The sequence below is a fragment of the Danio rerio genome, chromosome 21, assembly GCF_049306965.1.
Source record: "Danio rerio strain Tuebingen ecotype United States chromosome 21, GRCz12tu, whole genome shotgun sequence".
Classification (NCBI taxonomy): Eukaryota; Metazoa; Chordata; class Actinopteri; order Cypriniformes; family Danionidae; genus Danio; species Danio rerio.
In genome coordinates this window covers 42,444,672-42,470,471 of record NC_133196.1, presented here as the reverse complement: position 1 = coordinate 42,470,471, position 25,800 = coordinate 42,444,672, and the positions used below count along the sequence as shown (strand labels likewise).

Below are 25,800 nucleotides of genomic sequence, written 5' to 3'. Positions count from 1 at the left end.
GTCATTGCATCGAGTTTTTGAAGGTGCTTAGAAAAACCTTGGCTGATTGTTCAGATGTTTAACAGAAGTTACATTATGAAAAAGGCAGATAATGTTAAAGGATTTACATTTGTAAATTAATTTTTAAAAAAAAGCTCTTTTGAGAATTCTTTATACTGTGTTCTTTGGGGAACACAAAAATGTTTAATGGTTTATACTTCTATAGTTTTTTATTATTATTTTAGAAAGCAAAAATAATCTCGTTTGCTTAATGTCACAATGTCATTTTTCAAGACTGAACCTAAAAATGCACATAGACATGAAGTCATTTGACATTTATGTTGCCTCAGATCTTACCAAATATCCAAAACAATGCAATGTAATGCTTGTTCGATTTTTTTATTTGCTGAGAACTTTTAAAAAAAAAAGTGACGTCAATGTAGCTCTTAAAAGAAAAAGCAGAACATTATTTTAATATGTGAGGTCACATTTTATGAACACACACCAAGTTTTTGGTTTAGATGTCTTTGGTCGTGTGTTTAGCCTATATAACCAACGAAACAAACCCAGTTTGCATGGTAGCGTTTACACAATAGGAAGCGCACCAGAGTTTGCCTTAATTGATTCCAAATCATGTGTGAACGCTAATTAGGATTAAAGTCAATTTGAATCTACTCCAAACTCGTGTAGACCTTTTACACCCATTATAAACGTGAATTTGGAATCAAGATAAGTAACCGATTTAACACAGCAGCAAAAAAATTTAATGTACACAGGGTCATCAGTTTAATATTGCATAATTAATCATTTCAACATAACATTTCTCCCATTTCCTATTTAGTATGCATTTGTTTTGTGAGTTGAATTCACGTTCACTAAATTCAGGAATCAACTCGGACTGTTCCACGCAATGAAAAGGGTAGCAACATCAAACCGATATCGGCGCGAATTATTTTCTAGAATCAACAATTTAGTTCAGACTCAGTCAAATTTAATTCCCTCAAGATCACATATTACCGCACCCAAAACAGTCTTTACATTTCAGTCAATGAATATCTGTGTTGTGTCCGTGCGCTAGCGAAATGCAGGCGACCCCCTCTGCCGAGCAGTGGTTCGTCCCCGATCGAGAGCGCTAGAGAGACTCGGACCGAGCGGAGAACAGGAGGATTTAAATACCTCTAAAGCGGGCGACCTGCTCAGCCCTTCGGGTGCGGGAGGGTGACTGTTTTGTGTCTTTGCTAGACCGGGGGAGTAGGGGGGTGGAGGAGGAGGAACGGATAATGAGCTATTCTTGTACCAGCACAGGCAACAGCCAGGACCCATCGAGCTCTAAGAAGTCCGGCGGCGTTAATCCCGGTAGTTGCAGCAGCAGCAACGGAGACACCGGCAACGGCAATAACCGCCACAGCATCCGCGGCAGCAAGGCGAACTCCAAGCCGGATTCAACCGAGGCCATGAAAGTCAAGAAGGGCTGCAACACGACAGACCTCGGGGTCCCTGTAACCACAGAGGAGGAACTGCTCGCCAACAAAACCATCAGTCCGGAGGATGTGCTGGGATTGCAGAAGATCACCGAAAGTAAGTGATCGAGTGGATCGGAATATTTCGTTAAACATCGTACGTTGTCGCAAGGCTATTGAATAGGTCGCGCTTTGTATCAACGCAGACTGAGTAATCACAGATGCTCTTGTTTATGAACACTTGACTATGCTATATACGCCATATTGTAGCCATTGTAGAACGTTTGGTTTCTTGAACAAGAAAGCACTTGCTTGGATTTTAATAACATATTTGCATAAACCTTCAACATTTCGGGCCATTTGTGTATAAATATTGCAGTGTTGTGCAGCAGTGTTGCTCACCCATCAAAGGGCTTTATTATTAGTGTTATATGACCCTGTTTTGGTTTAACTGAACTCAACAGTAAATGGGTGACTTTGGACACTGGAAGAAATGTATGGCATGGGAAGTGTCATTTCCTAAGGATCAACTATAATTAACCTCCTCAGATTGTTCAGCCTTGAAGTCCTAAGCATGGTTAGGTAACAGGTGGCCAATAAGCCCTCCATTAGTGTTTTTAAATGCCCGTGTGATGACTTATACAACATCCACATCCCATCAACCTTTATGATTGGGTTGCATGCATTTGTAAGAGGTCAGATTTGCATTCTTTGAAGTTCGGATTATTTTATTAATTTATTTTTAGAAATTCCCTAGCAATTTTAAATAGGATTTGTAGTTTTTTTTTACTTTAATCTGTCAGAACTCTTGCCTTTTTGGTGCACCTGGACAATTTGTTTTATTGCCAATGTGTATAACTTTAAAATTGTTAGTAGTTTCAATCTAATTCTGAGTATAATGTGGAGAAAAACAACTAATGAGTTACATTTAAGTTTAACCCCAGTTTCACAGATGAGGCTTAAGGCTAGTCTCAGACTAATGCTATGGTTGAGCTGCCTTTTACTAGAAATAACATACCTTAAAACACATCAGTGCAATTGTTTTGTCTCAAGATGTGCACCACAAATGTGCTTTTAAGGATAAAAAAAGCTTAAATATCCAAATCTAACTAAAGCCAAGTCCTGGCTTAACCTGAGCTTAGTCAGTCTGTAAAACTGAATAGGTTTAACCCAAGTTCAGTCTATTAGTTGGTTTGTTTATATTTTACACAAACTTTGAAACAAGCTTCAAACAATCCAGCAATTTTTAATGTGAAAGATTCTAGACAGATTTTTTAATTTATATATTTAGCTGAACTCAAGATGATTTTGCTTGGAAAGTAAAGTGTGAGGTTTCACTCACGACATAAGAAAAGAATGCTGTTTCATGGAGCTTTGCTGCGTGAACTATCAGTATATCCCTGTTTGCAGATGAACTGTTGAACTGTTTGCTTTCAGTATATCCCTTCAAAGACATTTTTAACTCCTTTACTTGTATGTGAAGAATGAAAAAAAATATTAAGCCGCAAACACACTGGACTATATGCCCTATAGACTTCCTTTCATATGCATGTGAATGCAGCAGACCGGAAACGCAGGCTTATGCGTCAAGTTTCGCATATTGCTGCTTTGAAGTTCAAGTTTGGTGAACTTTGATATGCAAAATCGCAACATGTGAATGTGCGAGACCAATAGAAGATCACCTCTCTGCATAAAATTTAAATATGAAGCAATAATCAGTGCAATTGTTTCCCCACTTCATTTAAGCAGGCTAGGGTAACCCCACTGCTAAAGAAACCCAACCTGGACCATACGCTACATGAAAAATACAGACCAGTATCCCTGCTTCCATTCATGGCCAAGATTCTGGAGAAAGTAGTGTTCAATCAAGTCCTGGACTTTCTTACTCAAAACAATCTCATGGACAACAAGCAATCCGGCTTTAAGAAAGGCCACTCAACTGAGACTGCCCTGCTCTCGGTCTTGGAGGATCTCAGACTGGCTAAAGCAGACTCTAAATCATCAGTCCTCATTTTGCTGGACTTGTCAGCTGCTTTTGACACTGTCAACCACCAGATCCTGCTATCTACGCTCGAGTCACTGGGCGTTGCGGGCACTGTTATACAATGGTTCAGATTTTACCTCACTGACAGGTCATTCAGGGTGTCTTGGAGGGGTGAGGTGTCCAACCTACAGCATCTAAACACTGGGGTACCTCAAGGCTCTGTTCTTGGGCCACTTCTCTTCTCCATCTACACGTCATCTCTAGGTCCAGTCATCCAGAGACATGGATTCTCCTACCACTGCTATGCTGATGATACCCAGCTATACCTCTCTTTTCATCCTGATGATCCCTCGGTTCCAACTCGCATTTCAGCCTGCCTGTTGGATATTTCACACTGGATGAAAGATCATCATCTTCAGCTGAACCTCGCAAAAACGGAAATGCTTGTAGTTTCTGCCAACTCAACTCTACACCATAACTTTTCAATCCAGATGGATGGGGCAACCATTACTGCATCCAAAATGGTGAAAAGCCTTGGAGTAACGATTGATGACCAACTAAACTTCTCTGACCACATTTCTAGAACTGCTCGATCGTGCAGATTCACAGTCTATAACATCAGAAAGATCCGACCCTTCTTATCTGAACATGCAGGTCAACTCCTTGTTCAAGCTCTTGTTCTCTCCAAACTGGATTACTGCAACTCTCTACTAGCTGGGCTTCCAGCTAACTCTATCAAGCCTCTTCAACTGCTCCAGAATGCAGCAGCACGAGTTGTCTTCAATGAACCTAAACGAGCACATGTCACTCCGCTGCTAGTCCGTTTGCACTGGCTGCCAGTTGCTGCTCGCATCAAATTCAAAGCTCTGATGTTTGCCTACAAAGTGACTTCTGGCCTAGCACCTTCTTATCTGCTCTCACTTCTGCAGATCTATGTGCCCTCCAGAAACTTGCGTTCTGTGAATGAACGTCGCCTCGTGGTTCCATCCCAAAGAGGGAAGAAATCACTTTCGCGAACGCTCACGCTCAATCTGCCCAGTTGGTGGAATGAACTCCCTAACTGCATCAGAACAGCAGAGTCACTCGCTACTTTCAAGAAACGACTAAAAACTCAACTATTTAGTCTCCACTTCACTTCCTAATCTGCAATTGCCTCTTTGAATATCACACTAACTGTACACAAAAAAAAAAAAAAATTAATACTACTAATACTTCCCTTCTTAGACTTTACAGACCTGAAACTTGCCTTTAGTACTTATTCATTGTTGCTCTTAGTTGTGTAAATTGCTTCCTTGTCCTCATTTGTAAGTCGCTTCGGATAAAAGCGTCTGCTAAATGACTAAATGTAAATGTAAATGTAAACTAGCTTTATCAGTGTCTACTCGTCTTGTTTTTTTCCACCCCTTTTCACAGGATAACAGAATTCACTCTAACTGTAGTTGACCTTGGTTTTTCTTTTTCAGGCCATGTTAATTTTTTTTGAGTAGGGCTGGGGCATAAATCGATTAACTTTAATAGAAAATTTATATCGATTTGTTTGAATGAAAATCGGTTTTCACCCAAGCATGTGACGCTCCCGTCTGGGTTCCCCTAGTCATCCCCGCATTTGCTATAGAGACACACAAACAACATGGCAGCGTTAGTAAGCAGAGAAGAAGACAGAGAAACTTTGCACTCTTTGAAGTAAAAAAAAAACTCTCCTGGCAAAAAAACAGCATAATTCAGGTCTCTCAGTCATGCATTCACCGTCAGACACACGCATTTGAACCTGCAAAACCTGTATTTCTTACTGTAAAAAGAAATGGATTAGACAGTTAAATCATCGCATATGCGCCCGAAATTTAAACTATGCGACCTCATAATATATATTGGGTTTATATTTAAAAAGTGGTAAAATCGGTCTTCCCTGCCGCTATATTGGTTCATATTAGCTGTCAATCACTCAAGACTTTCCGCTGTCAGTCGACAGGGAGGGAGCGTTTGTGACCGTGGGAAATGCAAATGGCTGAAGAGTGAAAAGTATACTGACTCTCGATGCGTTGCATGCAAGTGTTCAGCCAACACAATCTCATGGCAATTCGTAACTTTTTTATACGTTTCCTCGTGAGATCAGGCTACAACAGCGCAAATTTCCGCTAAAACACCATTGCCAAAGAAGCTTGCCATTACTGAGTTTAAACTGATGCAGGTTATAACAAAGAACAGTATTGCGCCGGTGTTCATCGGGAGAATCCTGCTCTGCCCCCCTCGTATTGGGCTGGCTGACTCGCATGCTTTTCCGCAAACACAGAAAAATGTAATTCAGCGCGTAACGAGGCTGAGCATTAAAACAACACGAACCGATCTTTCTTGAGGTGTGTATTATTTTTCTATTTAATTACTGATGAATGCTTTGTAGCTTTCAGCATTGAATTGAATGATTTATTATATTATTTTGTTTGTTTTGTAGCAGAAATATTATTTATTAAATTGACATGCATATAAAAACAATAGTACAAAATAAATATTTCTTACTACAATGCTTCATTTGTGTTTGATGCAAACCATCAATTTATTTTTCAGAAAGTAACAGTCGGACTTTATATAGCAGATAACTTACATTAAAGCACATTCAAGACAGCATGATGATGAGAAATATAATTCATTATTAGTATTATTGTCATCATTGATATTTATAATTATTCAACATTCACTTTGGAATTATTGCACAAATATTAAGTCATCACAGCATTAGTTATAGTTGTTCTGGGTTTTGTTAGTCCCAATTGATGTTGTTTTCAAAAATACAATAAATCCCTTAATATACAACTTGTCAAATATATCATTCATTTTTGGTGGGTGCGCCTACATTTTTTCTGGTGCTCCTAAATATTTCAGTTTGGGAGCACCGGTGCTACCAAGTAAGAAAGTTAATTTCGAGCCCTGACACCTGATTCAGATCAACTCATCAACAGAGAGATCCAAATAAGGGTAAAAGCATCCTTTTTGTAACAGTATAACAATAATTAAAATTTTTACAATACTGTGATGGTTGGGTTTAGGGTTGGGGTGGGGGTAGGCGTTAAGGAAATACACATTTTGGGTATAATTTAATGAATAACATAAATAATTCTTGGTACAACTATGTTTTTACATAACTGGTTGGGTTTAGGGTTGGGGTAGAGGTAGATATTACAAAAATACAATGGGAAATTTAATAAATAATATAAATAATTCTCCTTAACTTACAGGCACAATCATATCTAGTCTAACAACAACCTTAAATAAGAGAGAAATACAAAATGTGCAGAGTGGGGGCCCCGAGGACTGGAATTGAGAACCACTGCCTTAAAGGGATGGTTCATAAAGCACTATGAATGATGTAATCAAGTCAATCTCTCTAAAGTTCTCTATAAAGTATTTTTTATACAGCACATTTAAAGTTGCTATAAACGGGAAATATAGTGTTACTATAGATACAACTTGTAACTTGAGCAGTTTTCTATTCCTCATGTTTAGTAATCGTTCATAGGATCATTGTTTCCTTATTAAACACATTTATAACACAGCCTTGTACTGTTTTATTGTGTTGTATTTTCAAAGATACAACTTTGTTTTAAATCACAATTTGTTAATTTTTGACTATCGCCATACAGTAGTCTGTTGGTTTGGTTTATACTGTATGTTAAAACGCTTTTACTTTTTAAAAATGCCTAGAGGAATATTATTTGAAATTGGTTTATTTTAGCAAAATAACCCTTGCTTGTGTTTTTTGCATTTTGGATACTGAAAGTATTTATAAACAGAAAGCATTCTTTTAGGAGCTCTGATTGGTCAGATGTACAGCTGCTGTCTCATTTATGGCTGTTCTTGGCCTCATTTTAGTCTAGACCTCAATGTGTTCTACAGTGTTTATTATTTGTTTGTTCTTATACAGTGCTCTTCCCAGGAATGTATCTCTCTCTTGACAGGCCTCTTTATTTTCTGTTAATAACAGTTATTATGCAAATTCATTGTCCTTTTCCCTCGCATAAATAAAAGGACCAGACTCCAGCTATAGGACATGATAGTCAAGCACAATTTGCATGAATGCAGGCTTTTAAAATTATTTAAGGAAACATATTTTAGGATAAACATATTATGTGTTATAATAACAATTCATAAGATATTATATTATTAATATTATTATATTATTAATTGTTTATCAAAACAATTTTAATTTTAGTAATTGTTTTTTTTTTTTGGGGGGGGGGGGATCAAAATAAATAATTTTTGAAAAGCATGGCATAACACAAAACATATTCTTTTTTTTTCTTTTTTCTTTTTTGCCTGCCCTGTCAGAACTTTCACCACACAAGTTGTACTAAATTAATGTGTGATTTTTAAAATGTTCAACGTGTTTAAGAAATTAATTAGAATATACTGTAAATATGTATATTATAATATTTAATTTTCTGTTAATATTTTGAGGTATTTGATTTGCTATCACTGTAATGTAGTATTATTATTATTATTATTATTATTATTAAGATACTATTATACAAAAGTCTTCATGAAATTTTCATAGAAAATGATGTCATACTACTGTATGATCTGCAAAACCCAAATTTAAAAAACTATGCCACGGTGTCTGTAAATTTTTAAACCACCTGTCAAAAATCGGCTACGGATGCAAAAAATGAAAAAAACAAAAAAGTGTTGGATAAGAGATGAACGTTTTGAAGGCAGTGTGTAAGTGTTAAAAAAAAACATGAGATTGAATTGATTAATTATTTATTCAGAACTAAAAATGAAACTCAAAGTAAAAAAAAAGGAATGAACTTAGTGACATCAAAATAAAAAAAATAACAATAATAGTTTGTCCTTGTTTTTGCTGAGTGTAAAGTTATTTTTTTTTATGTGCCCTACAAATGCAGAACATGCAGATGATGCTTGTTTTTAGCTCACTCAACCAACTTGTTTATTTGCTCAAAGCAGTTACATAATTTTACCTGTGTGCAGTCTCTGACTTGATAAGCTGTCCTGTTGAGCTTCTGAAACATGCTGCCCACTCAAACTCGCAGTATGCAAGACATATTCTTCCTTCAGTAGTTGACGCTGACTCATTAAGCGACTATACCCTCAGCTTTGGTTACTGGAATTTTAATGCACTGAACTATTGTCCTCCTTTTGTTTCTCCAGATGCAAATGCAATGAAGAAAGGTTTTCAGGCTTTAAAATATATATATTTTTTTGCAAAATAATTATATTATACATTTATACACTTCACTTTGATCATTGTAACGGTAACTATTAGTGTTGTTGGAAGTATTAACTTTGTTACCAATCATAACTGAAGTTTTAAAACATCCATTTAGGGTTGCACGGTTTACCGGTACTTCCATTGCACCGCGATACTATGGCTCCAAAATAATGGCAGTGCCACTGTAGTTTATAAACGGTAGTTTTGTCATTAACGGTTCTACAATACCCCACCTGGATCGTGGACCTAATTGAGGGCGCGGGTGTTAAGGGAGGTATCGCGGATGCCGTCCTCTCTTTTCTGCCACCCTAGGCACGGATATGAGGTGGCGGGGGGTGAGGGAGGTGTCGCGGACGCTGCCCTCTCTATTTTGCCACCCTAGGCGGTTGCCTAGGTTTCCTCTATGGACACGCCAGCCCTGGCTATGGCCGAAAACACTGATATCTTCACTCCTTTCCTATGTAACGTTTGTAGCCTATGATGCCATTGACTATAATGGAAAGATGGAGCAAAAGTGAGTGAATAGACTGATCAGCATGACGGCAAATCTATGTAAAAAAGAACAGAGCGCACAGGTGATGTTTACACGCGCGGTGAACTGCAAGAGTATAACTGCGCACAGAACTGTACCTAGATGTGATCAAATACGAGCCGGCAAGCTTGTTGTAAACCATCGCATGTGCACATCTCCTGTGGGCCCGATAGACTTTCTCATGGGTTATTTCTTAAAGCACACATGCGCAATCATTTTTCTTTCACTCAAGGCTGATTCTTTGCTGAATTCTCACTTTACACGCGCGTACACTTTTTATATTTCTATGCAATAGAGTTTAGCCAAGGCTGCAGCCGCTGGTCCGTGAGATTAGCCGAGCATAGGTTGGGCGGTGTTAAAAACAGAACTGTCGATTCAGATGGGTCGTAGATTTCTGAAGTCATGACAGATCCTATAGTGGGGTCAATGATTCATTTATTTAATTATTTATTATTATTGCAGTAACAACAAAATCGTCACAGTATATCCAAATAAAACACACAATACAAAGAGAAATGTAAATTTACAGATACAAAATATCTGTACAAATTAAACGTTTTCCAATAAAGGGAATTATGAATTACATTTTGTGACCATTTTCTTTATTTCGTAGATTTGAGTTATGAATTAATACTGTATCGCAATACTACTTGGTATCATGATACTTCAGTTTGTATAGTATTGTGGCCTAAATTTATGGTATCATGACAACCCTACATCCATTACCTTCTAGCATTTGAGGACTGATGAGAGCAATCTTAAACACAGCTGATTGGCCATTGTGTTCACATGCTCAACAGAAATGACTGTGATTAGCCATGAAGGTCATTGGTTTACCGCTTATCACCTCTGTTTACCAGGTGCAAATATGGATACTGGGACATGAAGCATTTCAAAGTCATGTAGATCAGTCGATCCATCAGCGAATCACTCGTGTAACAGCTCATAGACAGACTAGCTGATCGATGTGACTTTGAAATGCTCCAGTGTCCCTGTATCTGTGAATAGCAGTGAAGAGTGGTGAACCGATGACGGTGTATAAGAATGTGCTCAAGTGTTAGTGGGAAATGGACGTTTTAAAAATTTTAGATACTAGGAACTAAACTCTATGCTTTTGGCAACAAAAATTATGGTTAAACTCGTTATCGTTATCATTATTGTTAAATTTTTTTTTATAAAACAGTCCAGCCCAAAATCCGAATTAATTTTCATTTTAAATCTTTAGGTTTTACTAGGGCTGCACAATATATCATTTCAGCATCAATATCGCAATGTGCACATCCACAATAGTCACATCGCAACATATGCAATGTTGAGTCTGAATTATGGCTGACCAGGAGCCACAGAACACATGTGATTTAATGACTCACTGATGAGTTTAACCATAATAGTGAAAGATTATCATTAACATGTATTTTTATGGGGCGAAGCAGCTGCGCAGTAGGTAGTGCTGTTGCATCACAGCAAGAAGGTCGCTGGGTCGCCTTGGCTCAGTTGGTGTTTCTGTGTGGAGTTTGCATGTTCTCCCTGCGTTCGTGTGGGTTTCCCCCGGGAGCTCCGGTTTCCCCCACAGTCCAAAGCCATGTGGTAAAGGTGAATTGGGTAGGCTAAATTGTCCGTAGTGTACGAGTGTGTGCGTGAATGTGTGTGTGGATGTTTCCCAGAGATGGGTTGCGGCTGGAAGGGCCTCCGCTGCGTAAAAACTTGCTGGATAAGTTGGCAGTTCATTCCGATGTGGTGACCCCGGATTAATAAAGGGACTAAGCCGACAAGAAAATGAATGAATGAATGAGTGTATTTTTAAGGCCTGTGACTCAGCAAGAGAGTTTTAAAACATTTAGGCTAAAAAAAACTGATGTATGGAGAAGTAACAAAGATAAATTGCATAAAATTTTTTATACGGAATTTTACATACATTTATTTGGACTGTTTTAGGAAAAAACTTTTAATTTTGACTTATTTCTCCTAAAGGTGAAAACACAACAATATTTTCCCTTGCTCTAAAAACTCTCTTTAGGACTAGAAACAAGACAAAGCAAAGTAAAAAACGCATTTTTGTGATTTTTACTTTATTTTTATTTTTTTAAAACTCTGTAACTGAATACAAACAGAGCTATTAAAACCATTTAGTGAAACGGTATTTATGTCACAATATTGATAAAGAAAAGAAAATATCGCAATATCGTGCGTTTATATTTGTCAGATTAAACATAACATAAGTTGAGTATGGTAACTTACTCTGATCAACGCAGTCTCATTTTGCAGTCTCAGTTTGATTTAGTGGCTCTCTTTAAAAATCATATTTTTATACAAATTAAACTTTAAATTTATACGAATTAGACACCTTTTCTGACATTGTGTAAAATAGTTATGTTTTTGAGATCGGACTAATTTGACCATTCCTTAATAATGTATAAAATAAGTGTTTTTTTTTTTTTTTTTTTTACATGTGTATATTGATAGTGATGATAACATTATTCCACCCATGTTTACATTTACATTTGGTTGTGCCCAACTGGGTTTCTCAAGTTTTTTTTTTTCTTTGACTTTTGTCAGTTGATAAAGTTTTGTTTCTCTGCTTGCTTTGATTACACTTGTAGAGCTGCACATTGATGGATTTGCTCTTCAGTGTTAGGACTTTCAGTAGTGAAATTTAAACCTTGTTGAACTGAACTAAATACTGTGACTGGACTGACGCCGTTTCAATTTACTTGAGCTTCTATGTTAAGCTGCTTTGACAATCTACATTGATAAAGCGCTTTAGAAATAAACATGTATTGAATTGATTCTCACTGAGCTTATTTGACAATCAGAATTTCGTAAAAAACCTTTAAAGCATTAGTTAGCACTTATAATTACTAACAATTCTCAGTTTTGTTTACCTCCTCAACTTTATTAACTTGACTATTTATATCTGAGCCCATAATGTGGCATGAACAGAGAGCAATTGACAGAGGCTGAGAAAACATAAATGTCGGCATCTGATTATCCTCAGATTGACCATTTATTAGCAGCTTTAGATAATGCAGTGCTCTCTCTGTGATTGTTGAGGAATATGTTGAGTTTCACCATGGAAACGGTGTCTGTGGGTTGAAGGTGAGGCCACTCTTCCTCACTTTAATATTAAGAGTGAGTTTCCTGCTTTCAAGATGCAGTTATAGCTAGAAATGCTTTCAAAGACAGATATATTATGAAATTAATCAGAATCCTCAAATGTGTTTATGCGCTTTTATGATTGTTATTGTAGTTATAATGTTGCTTGATTTTGGCATTATGCTAAATTTTGGCATCAGCATCATTCCATCATTCATTGGATGTTTCAGGGTTGCACAGTATATTGTTCCAGCATCAATATCGCAATGTAAGCATTCACAATAGACACATTACGAACATATGCAATGGATCATAGTTTATAATTTGCCTGTGACTGTAAGATGATTTGAAATGCATTCATGCATAAGAAATTTTACCATTTGTAACCATTAATTAACATTAATTTTTAGCCCCTTTCACACATACAGACCTTTCCGGAAAATTGCCGGCAATTTTCCGGAAAGGTTGTATGTGTGAACAGGTCCTTTTTGAAATTACCGGTAAATTCGTTCTGGCTATTTTCCGGATAGAGAAGTTGTAACATTACCGTCAATTTGCCGGAATGCTGCGCTGTGTGAATGCAGAAGGAAGATTGCCGTAATAAGCGCGTGCACGTCTAGAACGTGCTGACGTAAGACTTCTGCTTTAGCCAATCACAACAGTCAGACGCATTTACGTCCGCGCGGTTTGTGAGAATAAAAACCTTTGAATATTTTTCCAGACACATTTAGCTGCTAGAAGTTAGTCAGATCACGTTTATATGTTCTTCTTTATGCCAACTGTGTTAATAATCATCGATGAGATGCTTATGATAAGCCGTTGTTTGTTTACCTTCAAGCTTTGCGTGTGCCTGTGATACAGCCTGTGAGCACCTGCACACGCACATGTTATGAACATCTCGACATGCGAAAGTGATCCTGGGAAAGTTGTTCACAATATTGATCATCCACAGAGTTTGTAATTTAGTCAAATGTTTACAAATACAAGTGCAGCCGTTTAAAGCTCATTTGTGGTGAATGATGTCAGAATTTACCGGTATTTTGGAATGGATGTGTGAATGCTCTTTTCCGGAAAATATCCGTAACGTCCTCGCCTGTGTGAACAGCGCTTTTTTGAATATACCGGTAAAGTCGTTCCGGAAATTTTCCAGAAATCTACCGGTATCACTGTGTGAAAGGGGCTAATTATTATCATTATTCATACAAAGTAGACTTTGCGGTATTATTTCACATTATCATTTTTTATTACTTTATACCTAAAAACTGTTAGTGTGACATGAGAAAACACATTTGTATGGTATGGAATACTTAATTGTATTTATCTACGCTTGTAGCACTCTCCTACATAATCATCCCAACCCATCTAAAACGACCAATTCTTTCCAAATACAGATATTCAAGTCATCTGGTAAAATTGTATCCTTATCGCAGTATTTATTGCAGAATAAAATATTGCAATGTTAGATTTATCCAGTATTATGCACCCCGAGTATGTTTAACATAGAACACAAATGTCTTGTAGGATAAGTGTTTATATTGCATTTTTGACTAGGAATTTGGTCATTTTTAAATTCCCATTTTAATGTCCCATCACTGAAAAGATTCATTTTCATACAGTCCTCAAAGGAAGCACACAACTGTCACGAGATAATTCATTATTTTTGATTTGTTATAAACGTCTTTGCTGGGCATAACTGTCTTAAATGCACAATGCATGATCAAGACAGAGAGTAACACATAGTAACCTAGTTTTTGCTCTGTACTACAATTATTTTCAGGTATTTTTGGGTAGTTTGCTTTGATTTTTCCATGCAGTTAAAGGTTCAGTAGGTGATCTGCCAACCGCTGCCAAATTAGGTCTGCCAAATGCTAACCGCTTAGCATATTATCTTTGGACGGCGGGGAGGGACTGTGATTCAAAGCCACACCCCCTGAAATCGAGAGCACGCGCACTGCGTCACATCAGCAGACAGACAACCCACTAGTTCATGTTATTCGCCAGTAAGTTAGTGTTTAGCCAGGGGCGTCGGCGTGCAGGAATTACATTTATTACTTGGCCACACTTACATGCTATTTCAGAGCAAATATTCAGAGTAGCAGAAAACAGTATAGGAAGGCTGTCATTGGTCAAAAATGACCCAATGTGAATATAAAAGCAACTTCAGCTCAATAAAGCAGGTTAGGCGGAATAGCGCTATTTACTAATGTTTTGTTGTTAAACTAAATATAAATCTGCATTAATGATGCTGTAAAAGGACCTTATGAAACATTTGATTTCTCCTGATCCGTCTCGTGTCCGCACGGCGCTTGCAGACGGGCACGCGCGATTGGCGGATCTGCGTGAACAGATGCGCAGAAGTGCGAATCTACATTTGCTGACAGATAGTCTGAGCTGCTTATCGAAATTTTTTAATTTTATGCTTTATACTGAATATAAAAATACATATAAACACATTTAGATCATTTACTTTAATCATGACTATTGGACTGTGAAGACTTTCAATCAGCACAACAAAAAATGTTTCTGAAGACAATCACGTACTGCACCTATTTGTCATTAAAACCTTTAAAGGTTGTGTATTTAGTGGTTGAACTAGCATCTCCTTGCATTGGAGAGGGTTTTTTTTTCACCCTAATTGGTCACAAATGCGGGTTAACATATTGATGACACTAGAATGAGCATGCCTGACGATTGAGGCTTACACTATAAGCTGTTTATGTTGGTAATATTTTAAATATTTGGTAATTAAAAACCATCTCTTGTGAATTTTTATAACTCCAAGTCTGCATCTTATTTTGAAGGCTGCTGCTGTCCTCCAAAGGTCGGATTTTCAGCTGCGCTTGCGTACATTGAGATTGCCTTCAAGACTGAAATTAAATATGATGTGTTTTCTGCCAAGGCAACCCAGGGTGCCGAAATTTAATTCGGTAAACTGGCAGTGGGTGGAGTTATGCAGACCAAAGCAAATGCCAAGACTTCCAACACAGAACTCACATTTTTAAAGGTGAATAATCCACACTGTTTTACCTAGCATTTCTGACCAGCCCTTCGTCCGCTAAAAACGCACATCACTTGACCACACACATAGCCACACACACTGTCATGCACTCGTCTGAGCTATAGAGAGCAGTGCACGTTGGACAGTTTATCAAGGATGTAGCATTGGATTGTGTCTCACTATAGTTGTTAAACATAGTATTTAATTAATCTTGTCTCTATCTAACGACTCTTCGGTCTTTTGAATCTATCAGGTAACGTGTCGCGGAGTCAGTACACTGCTTCAATCTTTTGCTTTCATACTTGTACTTGGTAATTTTAGTGAAAACCCCAGATACTGTTGGTTGGTTGCTGTTGGTCGTACACCTTTTTTACTGACCAAGTTTGTCGACGCCATTATAACGCCACAGATCACTCTGCCTATGTAAGAGTCTCGCTGAAAAAGTGATTGACAGGTGGCAATTTATGTTTATTTATTTATGATGTATTTATGGGTAAAACAAAGACCATGTGGGTCAGGTAGTTGAAACGGTAGGCTAAAAATAATTAATTCGTTATGAACTAATTAATTATTCATAAATAATTCATTCACCTCCACCTAATACGAGGATGCCATCGTCAATTGCGTTGTTTCACATTAGACATCGTACGTTGCAGATTTGGTCGACATCGCCCAACCCTAGCGGACACTCTACCTTTCTTGGGAACAATTTCTTCTCTGTTTCCCAGTTATAGGGATGGATGGATACTACAGATAGATACTGTATAGATACTTCATCTAAGTACTGTTGCATGTACTAGATGCATGGATGGATATATAGATACTGTATATTGATGGATGATCTATAGAGAGTGTCTGTAGGTATTGTAGATTAATTTAAAGACCGAATGAATTCAGTTGAATGGTTATTGTAGACAAACAGGGGGAACAGAGATAGATGGACACTGGAGATGTATCTATAGTAGTAAGAGCGATGGACAAGTACTAGATTTTGGTGGACATGCTGTCGGTTGATGGATACAGATACATCATCCAAATGTTTTTTTCTCTGTACAATTTTGGATTCTTGAAAATCTGCATTAGGCCACTGAGTTCAGAGCTCTCCTCATTCTTTTCCTGCAAGTGTAGACGGTACTCATCCTTAAGAAGGTGCTTTTAGTGATAGTGGGTTCAAAATAAAAGTGCAGGGATTTTCTCCACAGCTGATGTTGAATGGATGAAAGTGGATACTTTGGAACGGGCTTTGTGTTTTAATACATGGACAAAATCATTTTCCTCTAATATCTTCTTCCTTTTCCAGCTCGGTGCACATAATAAACAAAAAGTAATTAATTTCAGGTTGTTCCGTAGCAGAAAGGTAGACGCTCGTCCTAAAATCATCAACTAAACTGTCATTCTAAATACTTCATACAGTAGAAGCGATGTGCAAAATCACACTTCTGATTTTGAAAGCCACCTTGTTTTTTCCTCACTAGACGGCTTTTATAATATTACTTCCAGACCTTGTTAACCTCTCACCTAACTTGTAAAACTCTGACATGCGTTTAATTAGGGCTGCTCGATTTTGGGAAAAATCATAATCACGATTATTTTGGTCATAATTGTAATCACGATTATTCCAAACGATTACTGTTGAAGTCAAAATTATTAGTACTTCTTAGAATTGTTTTTAAATAAATATATCCCAAATGATGTTTAACAGAGCAAGGAATAAACAGTATTTCCTCTAATATTTTTCTTCTGGAGAAAGGCTGATTTGTTTTGTTTTGGCTAGAATAAAAGCAAATTTAAATATTTTGAAACCTCTTTTAAGGTCAATATTATTGGCCCCTTTAGGCAATATATATTTTTGATTCTCTGCAGAAGAAACTACTGTTATATAATGACTTGCCTAATTACCTCAGTTAAGCTTTTGAATCACACTTTGAATTTGAATGTTTGTATTTAAAAAAAGTATCTACTAAAATATTATGAGCTGTCATCATAGCAAAGATAAAAATTAATCGGTTATTAGAAATTAATGATTAAAACTATTATGTTCAGAAATCCTCTTTCCATTAAACAGAAATTGGGGGGAAAAGGTTGCTAATATTCAGGAGAGCTAATAATTCTGACCTCAACTGCATTTATTATTTTCCTCCCTGTAAAGGAAAGAGAAATAAATACAATAGAAAAAAAATATGAAACAAACTGTGCTTTAAGCATCTTCACCGTAAGAAAAACACTTTAGCTACAAAAGTCTTAAGTCAAGAGCAAAGAGGGATTTTCTCGTTGTTTTATTAATCATGATAAAACAGGCGGCAGCTGTGCTCTGTCACTTTAATGGTTTCGCTTTCACGTGTCTTGATCCTCCTCAACTCGTTTGTTTATTACAAAATGAGGGTTAATATGAATAATCAAAACCGCGTTTTGACACCTATTTGAACATTAAAGCGCTCGCGTTAATGACTTTAGATGTGTGTGCTCTCTGCTCGTCACAATCTGCGGTCTTTCGCGCTTTTAAGAGCAACAAGTGAGGACAACTGAACAGGGGGCGGTAAATAATGGAATAATCGTTTATCACGATTAATGGTTTTTCATAATCGTTAGAAGCCATAATCGAAATCGAAATCGGATTTTCGATTAATTGCACAGCCCTACGTTTAACGGAACAGCTCTGTGCAGGTCTGTTGTCATCGATTTCATTGCCAAATTTCTTTGAAGCAAACAAAAAACTAAAATGTAATTATTTGTTTGAAGTATTCAAATAAGCGTAGAGGCTTTTTCTTTTGTCTGTGTAAATCTATTTTGTTTAGGCAAGGCAAATCAATAGCATATTTAATACACAATGGTAATTGTGCTTTACATAAACAGGAGTAAAAGAAACAAGTATAAGAAAATAAACATAACAGTCAACAAAACAAATATTTAAAACGGATTAAGATGTGTTAAAAACATGTTTTAAAGGGACTGAAAAGATAGGAAAGACAATAGTACGAACTGTCAGACATGGCACAGTGCTCATTCAGTAAAAGCACAGTTTTGTGTTTGAAGTCTCAATTTGAATGTGCCTAATGTTGGAGCATATCATCATTTCTGGAAGCTGATTCCAGCAGTGGGGGGCATAGTAGCTAAAGGCAGAATTACCCTACTTTTATACTCTTGGAATTTCTAATTTAGTTGATCCTAAAGATCTGAGTGATCTGTTAGGTTTGTGCTCAGTCAGCATATCTAGGCAATGTAGTGATTTATAGGCCAGTAACGATACTTAAAAAATCTATTCCGAATGTACCTGGGAGCCAGTGTAAAGACCTGAGGACAGGTGTGATGTGCTCTGATTTTCCGCTTCTGCTCAGAATCCTAGCGGCTGCGTTCTGGATGAGCTGCAGCTGTCTGACTGTCTTTTTGAGAAAGCCAGTGAGGAGGCTGTTGCAGTAATCCATTCTGCTGGTGATAAAGACATGAATAAGTATTCAATGGAAACCAAGCATCTAATGCTTGCAATGTTATTGAGATGATAGTATACTGATTAAGTTACTGCTTTGACATGACTACTGAAACTACTCATCTATTTTTAAATGCATGTTATTGGTAATATTGAATGATTCATCCATGTATGCTTTTTTCACCTTGTAATCTTTAACCGGAATCCATAAATATCGGAGAGCGGGGCACAAAGTAACACTTTTTGGTTTTGGTCAAATAGTGAACAAAGTTATAGGGTTAGACCAGGGGTCTCAAACTCAATTTAACTGGGGGCCGCAGGAGGCAAAGTCTGGGTGAGGCTGGGCCGCATAAGGGATTTCACAAAAAAAAAGTCCTCAAATGTCATTATTAACAGTTTTAATTATTTCTTCTGAACATGAAGTGTCCTGAACATTAATAGAACATTGAGTGAAGATTATGAACAGTTTTTCTGAACATGGCATCTTTTGCCTACTCCTTGCTGCCAGAGACTTGACAGCGCTTCTTCTCACAAATCTGAACCACATTTGGCTTTAGAGCGGAAGCAGTTGAGACCCTCAGTATGGCTTGGGGGAACTCACTCAAAACTGCGCGCGTACTGAAGAGCGGTGTTATCGCGCGCGTACTCAAGAGCGGTGTTGTCGCACGCCTACTGAAGGGCGGGACCATAAGGTGTGCCGCGAAAACAACTGAAATTTGTAAATTATATAATCTTTTTCTTTAACTTGTAATGTATTTACCCCTCCTGTTTTTTTTGTTTTGTTTGTTTGTTTATTTTTTGTTATCTGTTGTTGTTTCTTTTTCCAAAATTGTTGCTCTTTTTGTCTCTTCGATTTCTTGTTAACATACTGTGATTATATATTCTCACTTTCGTATATTACTAAAAAAAAAAAAAAAAAAGAAAGAAAGGTGTGCCGCGTCGCGGGGGCACTTTTGATCATTTTGGAAGGGCACTTTCTATCCAAGACTAAAAAGGGCATGTGCACTGCACAGGTTGAGCCCTATGTGTGCACGTGCCTGCCCTCACCTAAAAAAAGGCGTATATATGTATAAATAAAACACCCCCACCCCACTCCAGTCACATCAGTCTGTACCAGTCTGTATCTACCTATAATATATATAAGATGCAGGCTGTAGCTAGGTAGGTGGCAGGCTGCAGATAGGTAGCTAAGTGGCAGGCAGGGGCAGGAACAGCTTACCTTGGTTCTGGCCGGCGCGAGTTCCCTCCTAACACTTCCCGCCCGTCACAGCGTCTAACAAAGGGGCGGGGTGCGTGGTGACGTCACCGGCATCCCCGCCCCTTTGTTTACACGGCGGGCGGGGAATGCCAGTGACCTCTGTGTACGGATGGAATCAGCGGATCGGGGAGCGCTCTCTCTCCCCGCTCCGCTGATTCTGTCAGTGTACAGCGGTCGGCGCGGGCCACAAAATATTGCACTGAGGGCCGCAAATGGCCCGCGGGCCGCGAGTTTGAGATCCCTGGGTTAGACAAACAATTTTTTTTAATCATATCATTTATAAATGAGCACTGTTTGGAAGTATGATCGCCTGGCTTCTGTGCAGTATTGCCAAAAGTGCCAAGAGTAAAAAATGTTACTTTTTACCCCACCTGTGGGGCAAGTTGTAGCAGACAGAGGGTTAGTTGTAACACATGTTTGAAAAGGCAGATTTCACACAGTTCATTAAATTTCTGTTTACTTTAAATAGTAGCTACATTTCCTCAGTAATTGGATTATTTATTTTTTATTCTACATTGCAAGGTATGTTTTTGTGTTTATTTGTTGGATAAACACATTTGAATCTATTTGCATTATTATCCATTTATCCATTATTGTACAATGCATTTATTTGCATTATTAACAATAAAATATATTTTTTTCTATTAACACAATATTTTTATTAAAAAAATATATTTAAAAAGTTCTTAACATTACTCTCAAAATTCAAAAAATGATTTTGTTTGTGTTATTTTAGCCTAGAAGACGGTAATCACAACAATCTAAGATTTTACGTTCATAATTTCACAGATTTTTTAAAGTAAATAAATATCGACTGTAATAAAAACACTTTTATGCTACAAAAAAAGTTTCTCCTGTGTTTCTCATCCACAAACTTTTACAATTATTGGCAGGAAGATGTCTGCCGACACTGTGGTGAAAACCTCGGAAGCATGTCATAATTAACCCTGAGCAAATACCTTAAAACCCTGTGTTACATTTTAACCCCGCGTTACTTTGTGCCCCTTCACTCCCCTAGATCTTCCTATGATTTTTTTCTCTCCCCCAAGCAATTGGCTGCAGATTTGAAATTGCATTTGTTTCCATCCAATAAACATCCAATGGTTTCCTTTTTACTTATTATTTTTATTTATTTATTTATTTTTTTAAGGAACATATTATTTCATTTTCTCTTCAGTTTTGCGGCCATGTTGTTTTGAGTCAATTAACTAACCAACCAGTCCCACCTAACCAATCCAACTGGTTCTGTAAGTTTTATTAAGCATATCTGACTGGACAGCATCTCCTGGTCCTTTGACATTTCCTCTGTCTTATTCTAGTGACTATTTGTGCTCGTAAGTTCCAGATGGCTAATCTGCCAAGCTTAATGCGCTAAAAATGTACACCACTCTTTTGCAACCTAGTGTCCTTAGCACAGTGTCAGGAGGGGGTCAATCCAATCCCCCTAATGGAAAGCTTTTTGTAATGTTTAATCATTTTTTGACAATAAATAACTTCCTATTGACATCTGAACGTTATTTTTGGTTTTGAATGGAATGTTAGTGCATAATTATAGTGTAGTGCTGCACAATACATTGAAAAATTGTTGTTCTGATGATAATATTTGCATCTCAGAGAGGTGCTATAAGTTAAGTTCATTTTATGTACTGTGCTTTTGCGTGTTGCATGTGGCTGTTTATTCAAATTTGACAGATGAGTTCTTTCTATTTTTATACCTGCCCTGCCAGTTGGTGCTCTTATGCCATTGGCCTTATCGGCCCAAAGGTGAGCCTATAGTGCATCAGGATAAAGAGCTTAAAATAGATACTAATTTTGGAGCAAAGACAAGCAAGAAAAATGTTGGACAAATAAAAATCTTTGCTGAGCTTTGCAGTCATTCACAGTGTTTATTTTAGTATGATCATAAATGAAAACTTAAGAGTTAATAAAAATATGATTTCCCTTGGAAAATATTACAAGTTTGGTTATTGAAATACAAAATTACCCATCATCAGTATATCATTTCATCATATCTCATAAATGCATTATTCCCTAATTTTTAACATGGATAAAAGAATCCAGAAGAATCCAGAAGCGTGCCAGGCTGATGAGTTAGCATTATGACAAAAAATGGTGTAAAAACTGGTGTTAAGAAAATCCTTCTCAGCAATGCAGAAGTAAACGAAAAAACTCTATCTAAAGTGACATTTACTGTAGAATTATTTGCAGAACAAGTTAATGTTGCTCAGTGGTGGCATGAAAACATTAACACTACAATTAGCATTGCGTAAATAATCTTATGAGTAGGGCCAGACGGAATCTGTGGACATTTTTTGCTATTTCTGCAGAGAATTTTGGTAAAAATTATTTTAGGTGTATAATAACTAAAACCTTAACTAGTGAAATAAAAAGTAATACCTTTTAAACTTTTATTTAATGTTTAAATTGCAAATCGGATTCCAAATAGGATTCATTTTATTTGGTAAACAAAGAAAGTCTCTCATATAATATATATACTAAAATACAGAAAATATTACTTTACAAACTGCATTGTACATAAATCAGATGAACATTTTCATATTAGTCAATAATATTACTGCAATTAATTAAAAAAACTAAATAAATTTAGATTTACACAAATTTACTCAAGTAAATAAACAGAATTAATGATGGGCTAAAAATCAGCGGAAATCTGCGCAACTCTGCGGAAAATCTGCGGAATTCTGTGCGGGCAGATTCCATGTGGGCCTACATGAGTAACAAGTCTTAATGATTGAATATCATTCATTTAAGCAGATCATTCACTAAATCACTGACTTACCTGAAGATATTTATTTATTCAGAAATGAAAATACTGTAGTTTGGAGAATTTTGCTTTATTCTGCATTTTCATTGCTGAAATAAAGTGACAAAGATGTTTGCACCTTGACATTAGCCTTTTTTAAATTGCCTGAATTGGATTTAATTGGAGAAATCAATTGCCAGTGTATTTTAGTGCAAAGATTCACAAATAATATTTGAATTAAAATGTACTTTAAGAACAATTAATACTACATACATTTGATTGTAGATTTTAAATGTTAAAGTATCCAAAGGTTTCTTCAAAGGAACAATGTAATCTTGTTCGAAATTATGGATTCTGAATGATCCCCTGAGCTAAATGATATTAATTTAGACTCGTTTACACTTAGCTTCATTGACTTCTTTCCATGGTTGATCTTTAGCTGATTCTGCATTTCCATAAATACAAAACAATGGTGTGCTATTTTTGTCGTAACCTTCCAATGTTTGGACCTGATTTTATCTTGCTGTAACCATAACAATAAATCACTTTTACATCTGACTTGATGTTCATGCTCTCAGCACTTACAATAACTTATATGTAACAAACCAGGAATTTTTTTCATTATGAAAAAGATAGACAGAATCTTAGACGCATATTGATGAGAGATGGATAGAGGATCGGAGATGGATTTATGGTAAAGTCCCCGGAGCACTTTGGATTTTTAAAAATCTGCATTAGGACACTTTGAGTTCAGTGCTCTCCTCATTCTTTTCTGCAAGTGTAGACGGTACTCATCCTTAAGAAGGTGCTCTTAGTGAAAGTGGGCTCAAAATAAAAGTGCAGGGATGTTCTTCACATCTGATGTTGAATGGATGAAAGTGGATACTTTGGAACGGGCTTTGTGTTGTAATACATGGACAAAGTCCTTGGCACTCCAGTATCAGTTCCTAACTTAACTCTAAAATCTTCTTCCTTTTCCAACCCTGTGTGCACAATTATCAAAAGTAAGTTTTACCAAGTTTCGTCTGTAGCAGAAAGGAAGACGCTAGTCCTAAAACCATCACCTACATTGCAATCCTAAATACTTTATATAGTAGAAACGATGTGGTCTGATTTTGTAAGCCACCTTGGTTTTTCCCTTGTAGACTAGACTTTGCTTGCCTCAGATGTGCAAATGATAGTATTAAAGGGCACCTAGGTTACCCCTTTTTTCAGATTTAATATAAGTCTTTTACTTAGAATGTGTATATAAAGTTTCAGATCAAAATACCCATCAGATTTTTCATTATACCTTTTACAAGATGCTGTTTTATACTGATTTCCAGCAGGGGGTGGTTTTGTCGTACTGCGCCTTTAAGACGATTCCTTCCCGCCCACTTTCTCGCCCACTAGATGCCTCCTCCCTCAGCTGCGTCAGACAACAGACAGACTTAAAGGAAGAAGGTCTCACGTAGCGTTTGTGTGATACTACAGTAAGAACTAACCTTTACTAATCAGTATTGTGAAGTTGCATTGATGAGTCACACACAATATCGTTACAAAGTTAATGCACGCGCACGCACACACACACACACACACACACACACACACACACACACACACACACACACAGGCAGGCAGGCAGACAGAGCGCGCTTAGCTTAGTTAAGGCTAACCTCAAGTACTGTGTGGATATCTGTTATGCTAATGTACAAAATAAACCTGATTTAACTTCCACAAACCGGGATTGAAGCGTCTTCTTTTATAATTGTTCTGACACGCGGCTGTGCTGATGAAGTAAAGCTGAAGTAAAACGCTGTAATTAATTACACACATACTCTGTTTTAAAACACTTTAAACATGCGAAACTTACTCTTAATCACATTTGATGATGATTGCTGATCCTAGCGAACAGAACAGACCTTTAATTCCCGGTTGCTTTGCGTATGTCTGTCTGGTCTTGTTGACATATACACGCGACTACCGGAACATATTAATGCGCACAGCTGTCAATCAATTCGGTGGGCGGGGGGATCGCACACCTACGTAATGGTGCGATCGATTTGAAAACAGCTCCAATTGGCCGACCCTTTTTTTTGTAGTTAAATTGAAAAAAAAGGACTGGGTGTGTTCATATCACCCCAGTATGACAGTCTATACACTATACCAACACACAGATCTGTCCAAACAGCTTGAAAAGTAGATTTTTTTACCATAGGTGCCCTTTAAATTGTACTCTGACTTGATAAATACATTTAAGAACAACTAAATCACATACACTTTTGGTGATCAATTAAAGTTGTTTGCTTATTGTAGATAGTAAATAGGGCTACATGATATTGGAAAAATCTGACTTTCAATATTTAGTTTTTCTGCAAAATGTATTGCAATATTAATTCAATTTCACCGTAACTTGAATAGCTTGAATAGAATTCATTTATTTAGATTGGTTGACATGATTTTGGTGAAAGGAGAGAATAATAACATAAAATATAAGCAGGATTTCATTTACAAAGATATTTGAAAACAGTATAGCAAAAATATTAATGAAAAGTGCTTTCAGCTACAGAAACTGTAGGGATAGTTAACAGTTTGACCCAAAGAATGACCAGTCTGGTAGATGAAGAAGAGCCGGAGTCAGAGATTTAAATAAATAAATCAAGTTTACTGAAGATAGTTTGCAGTTACATCAGCAGAAGCCAGCTTCAACACTCGCAATGAGTTCCTAGGCCGTTCTGCTTACAATCACCAATCAATAACAATTATACTCTCACATAACGTCATTAACTGCGTCACACATACAGGTGTTCTAACCTGATTGTTCCAGCGACGCTCCAGGGACAGACGAGTCTTCGCTGAGGCCATCTTCCAGCCTAAACCACGGCGAATGAAGCTCTGCACAAGACTTTTGGCCAGCGGAGAAATTAAAATGGTCATGCCCAACTGAGTCTGGTTCCCTCAAGGTTTTTTTTTCTCCACTCCCATCAGGTGAAGTTTTTTTTTCCCTCTTCGCTGTCGCCACTGCCTCGCATGGTTCAGGGTTGGTAGAGCTACGCATCGATGAATTTGCTCTTCAGTGTTTGAACTCTCAGTAATGATTAAATCACA

At 37.1% G+C, this 25,800-nt stretch overlaps 1 protein-coding gene across 1 annotated transcript in view; it reads left to right on the top strand.

Moving 5' to 3' along the window:
* Nucleotides 1-1,249: 1,249 nt before the first annotated feature.
* Nucleotides 1,250-25,800, top strand: part of unc119a2 (unc-119 lipid binding chaperone a2) — a 60,585-nt gene continuing 36,034 nt past the window's right edge. The window contains 1 exon segment of the mRNA NM_001040394.2: nt 1,250-1,557. Within this exon segment, the coding sequence (NP_001035484.1) occupies nt 1,260-1,557 (298 nt within the window). The 5' untranslated portion in view covers nt 1,250-1,259.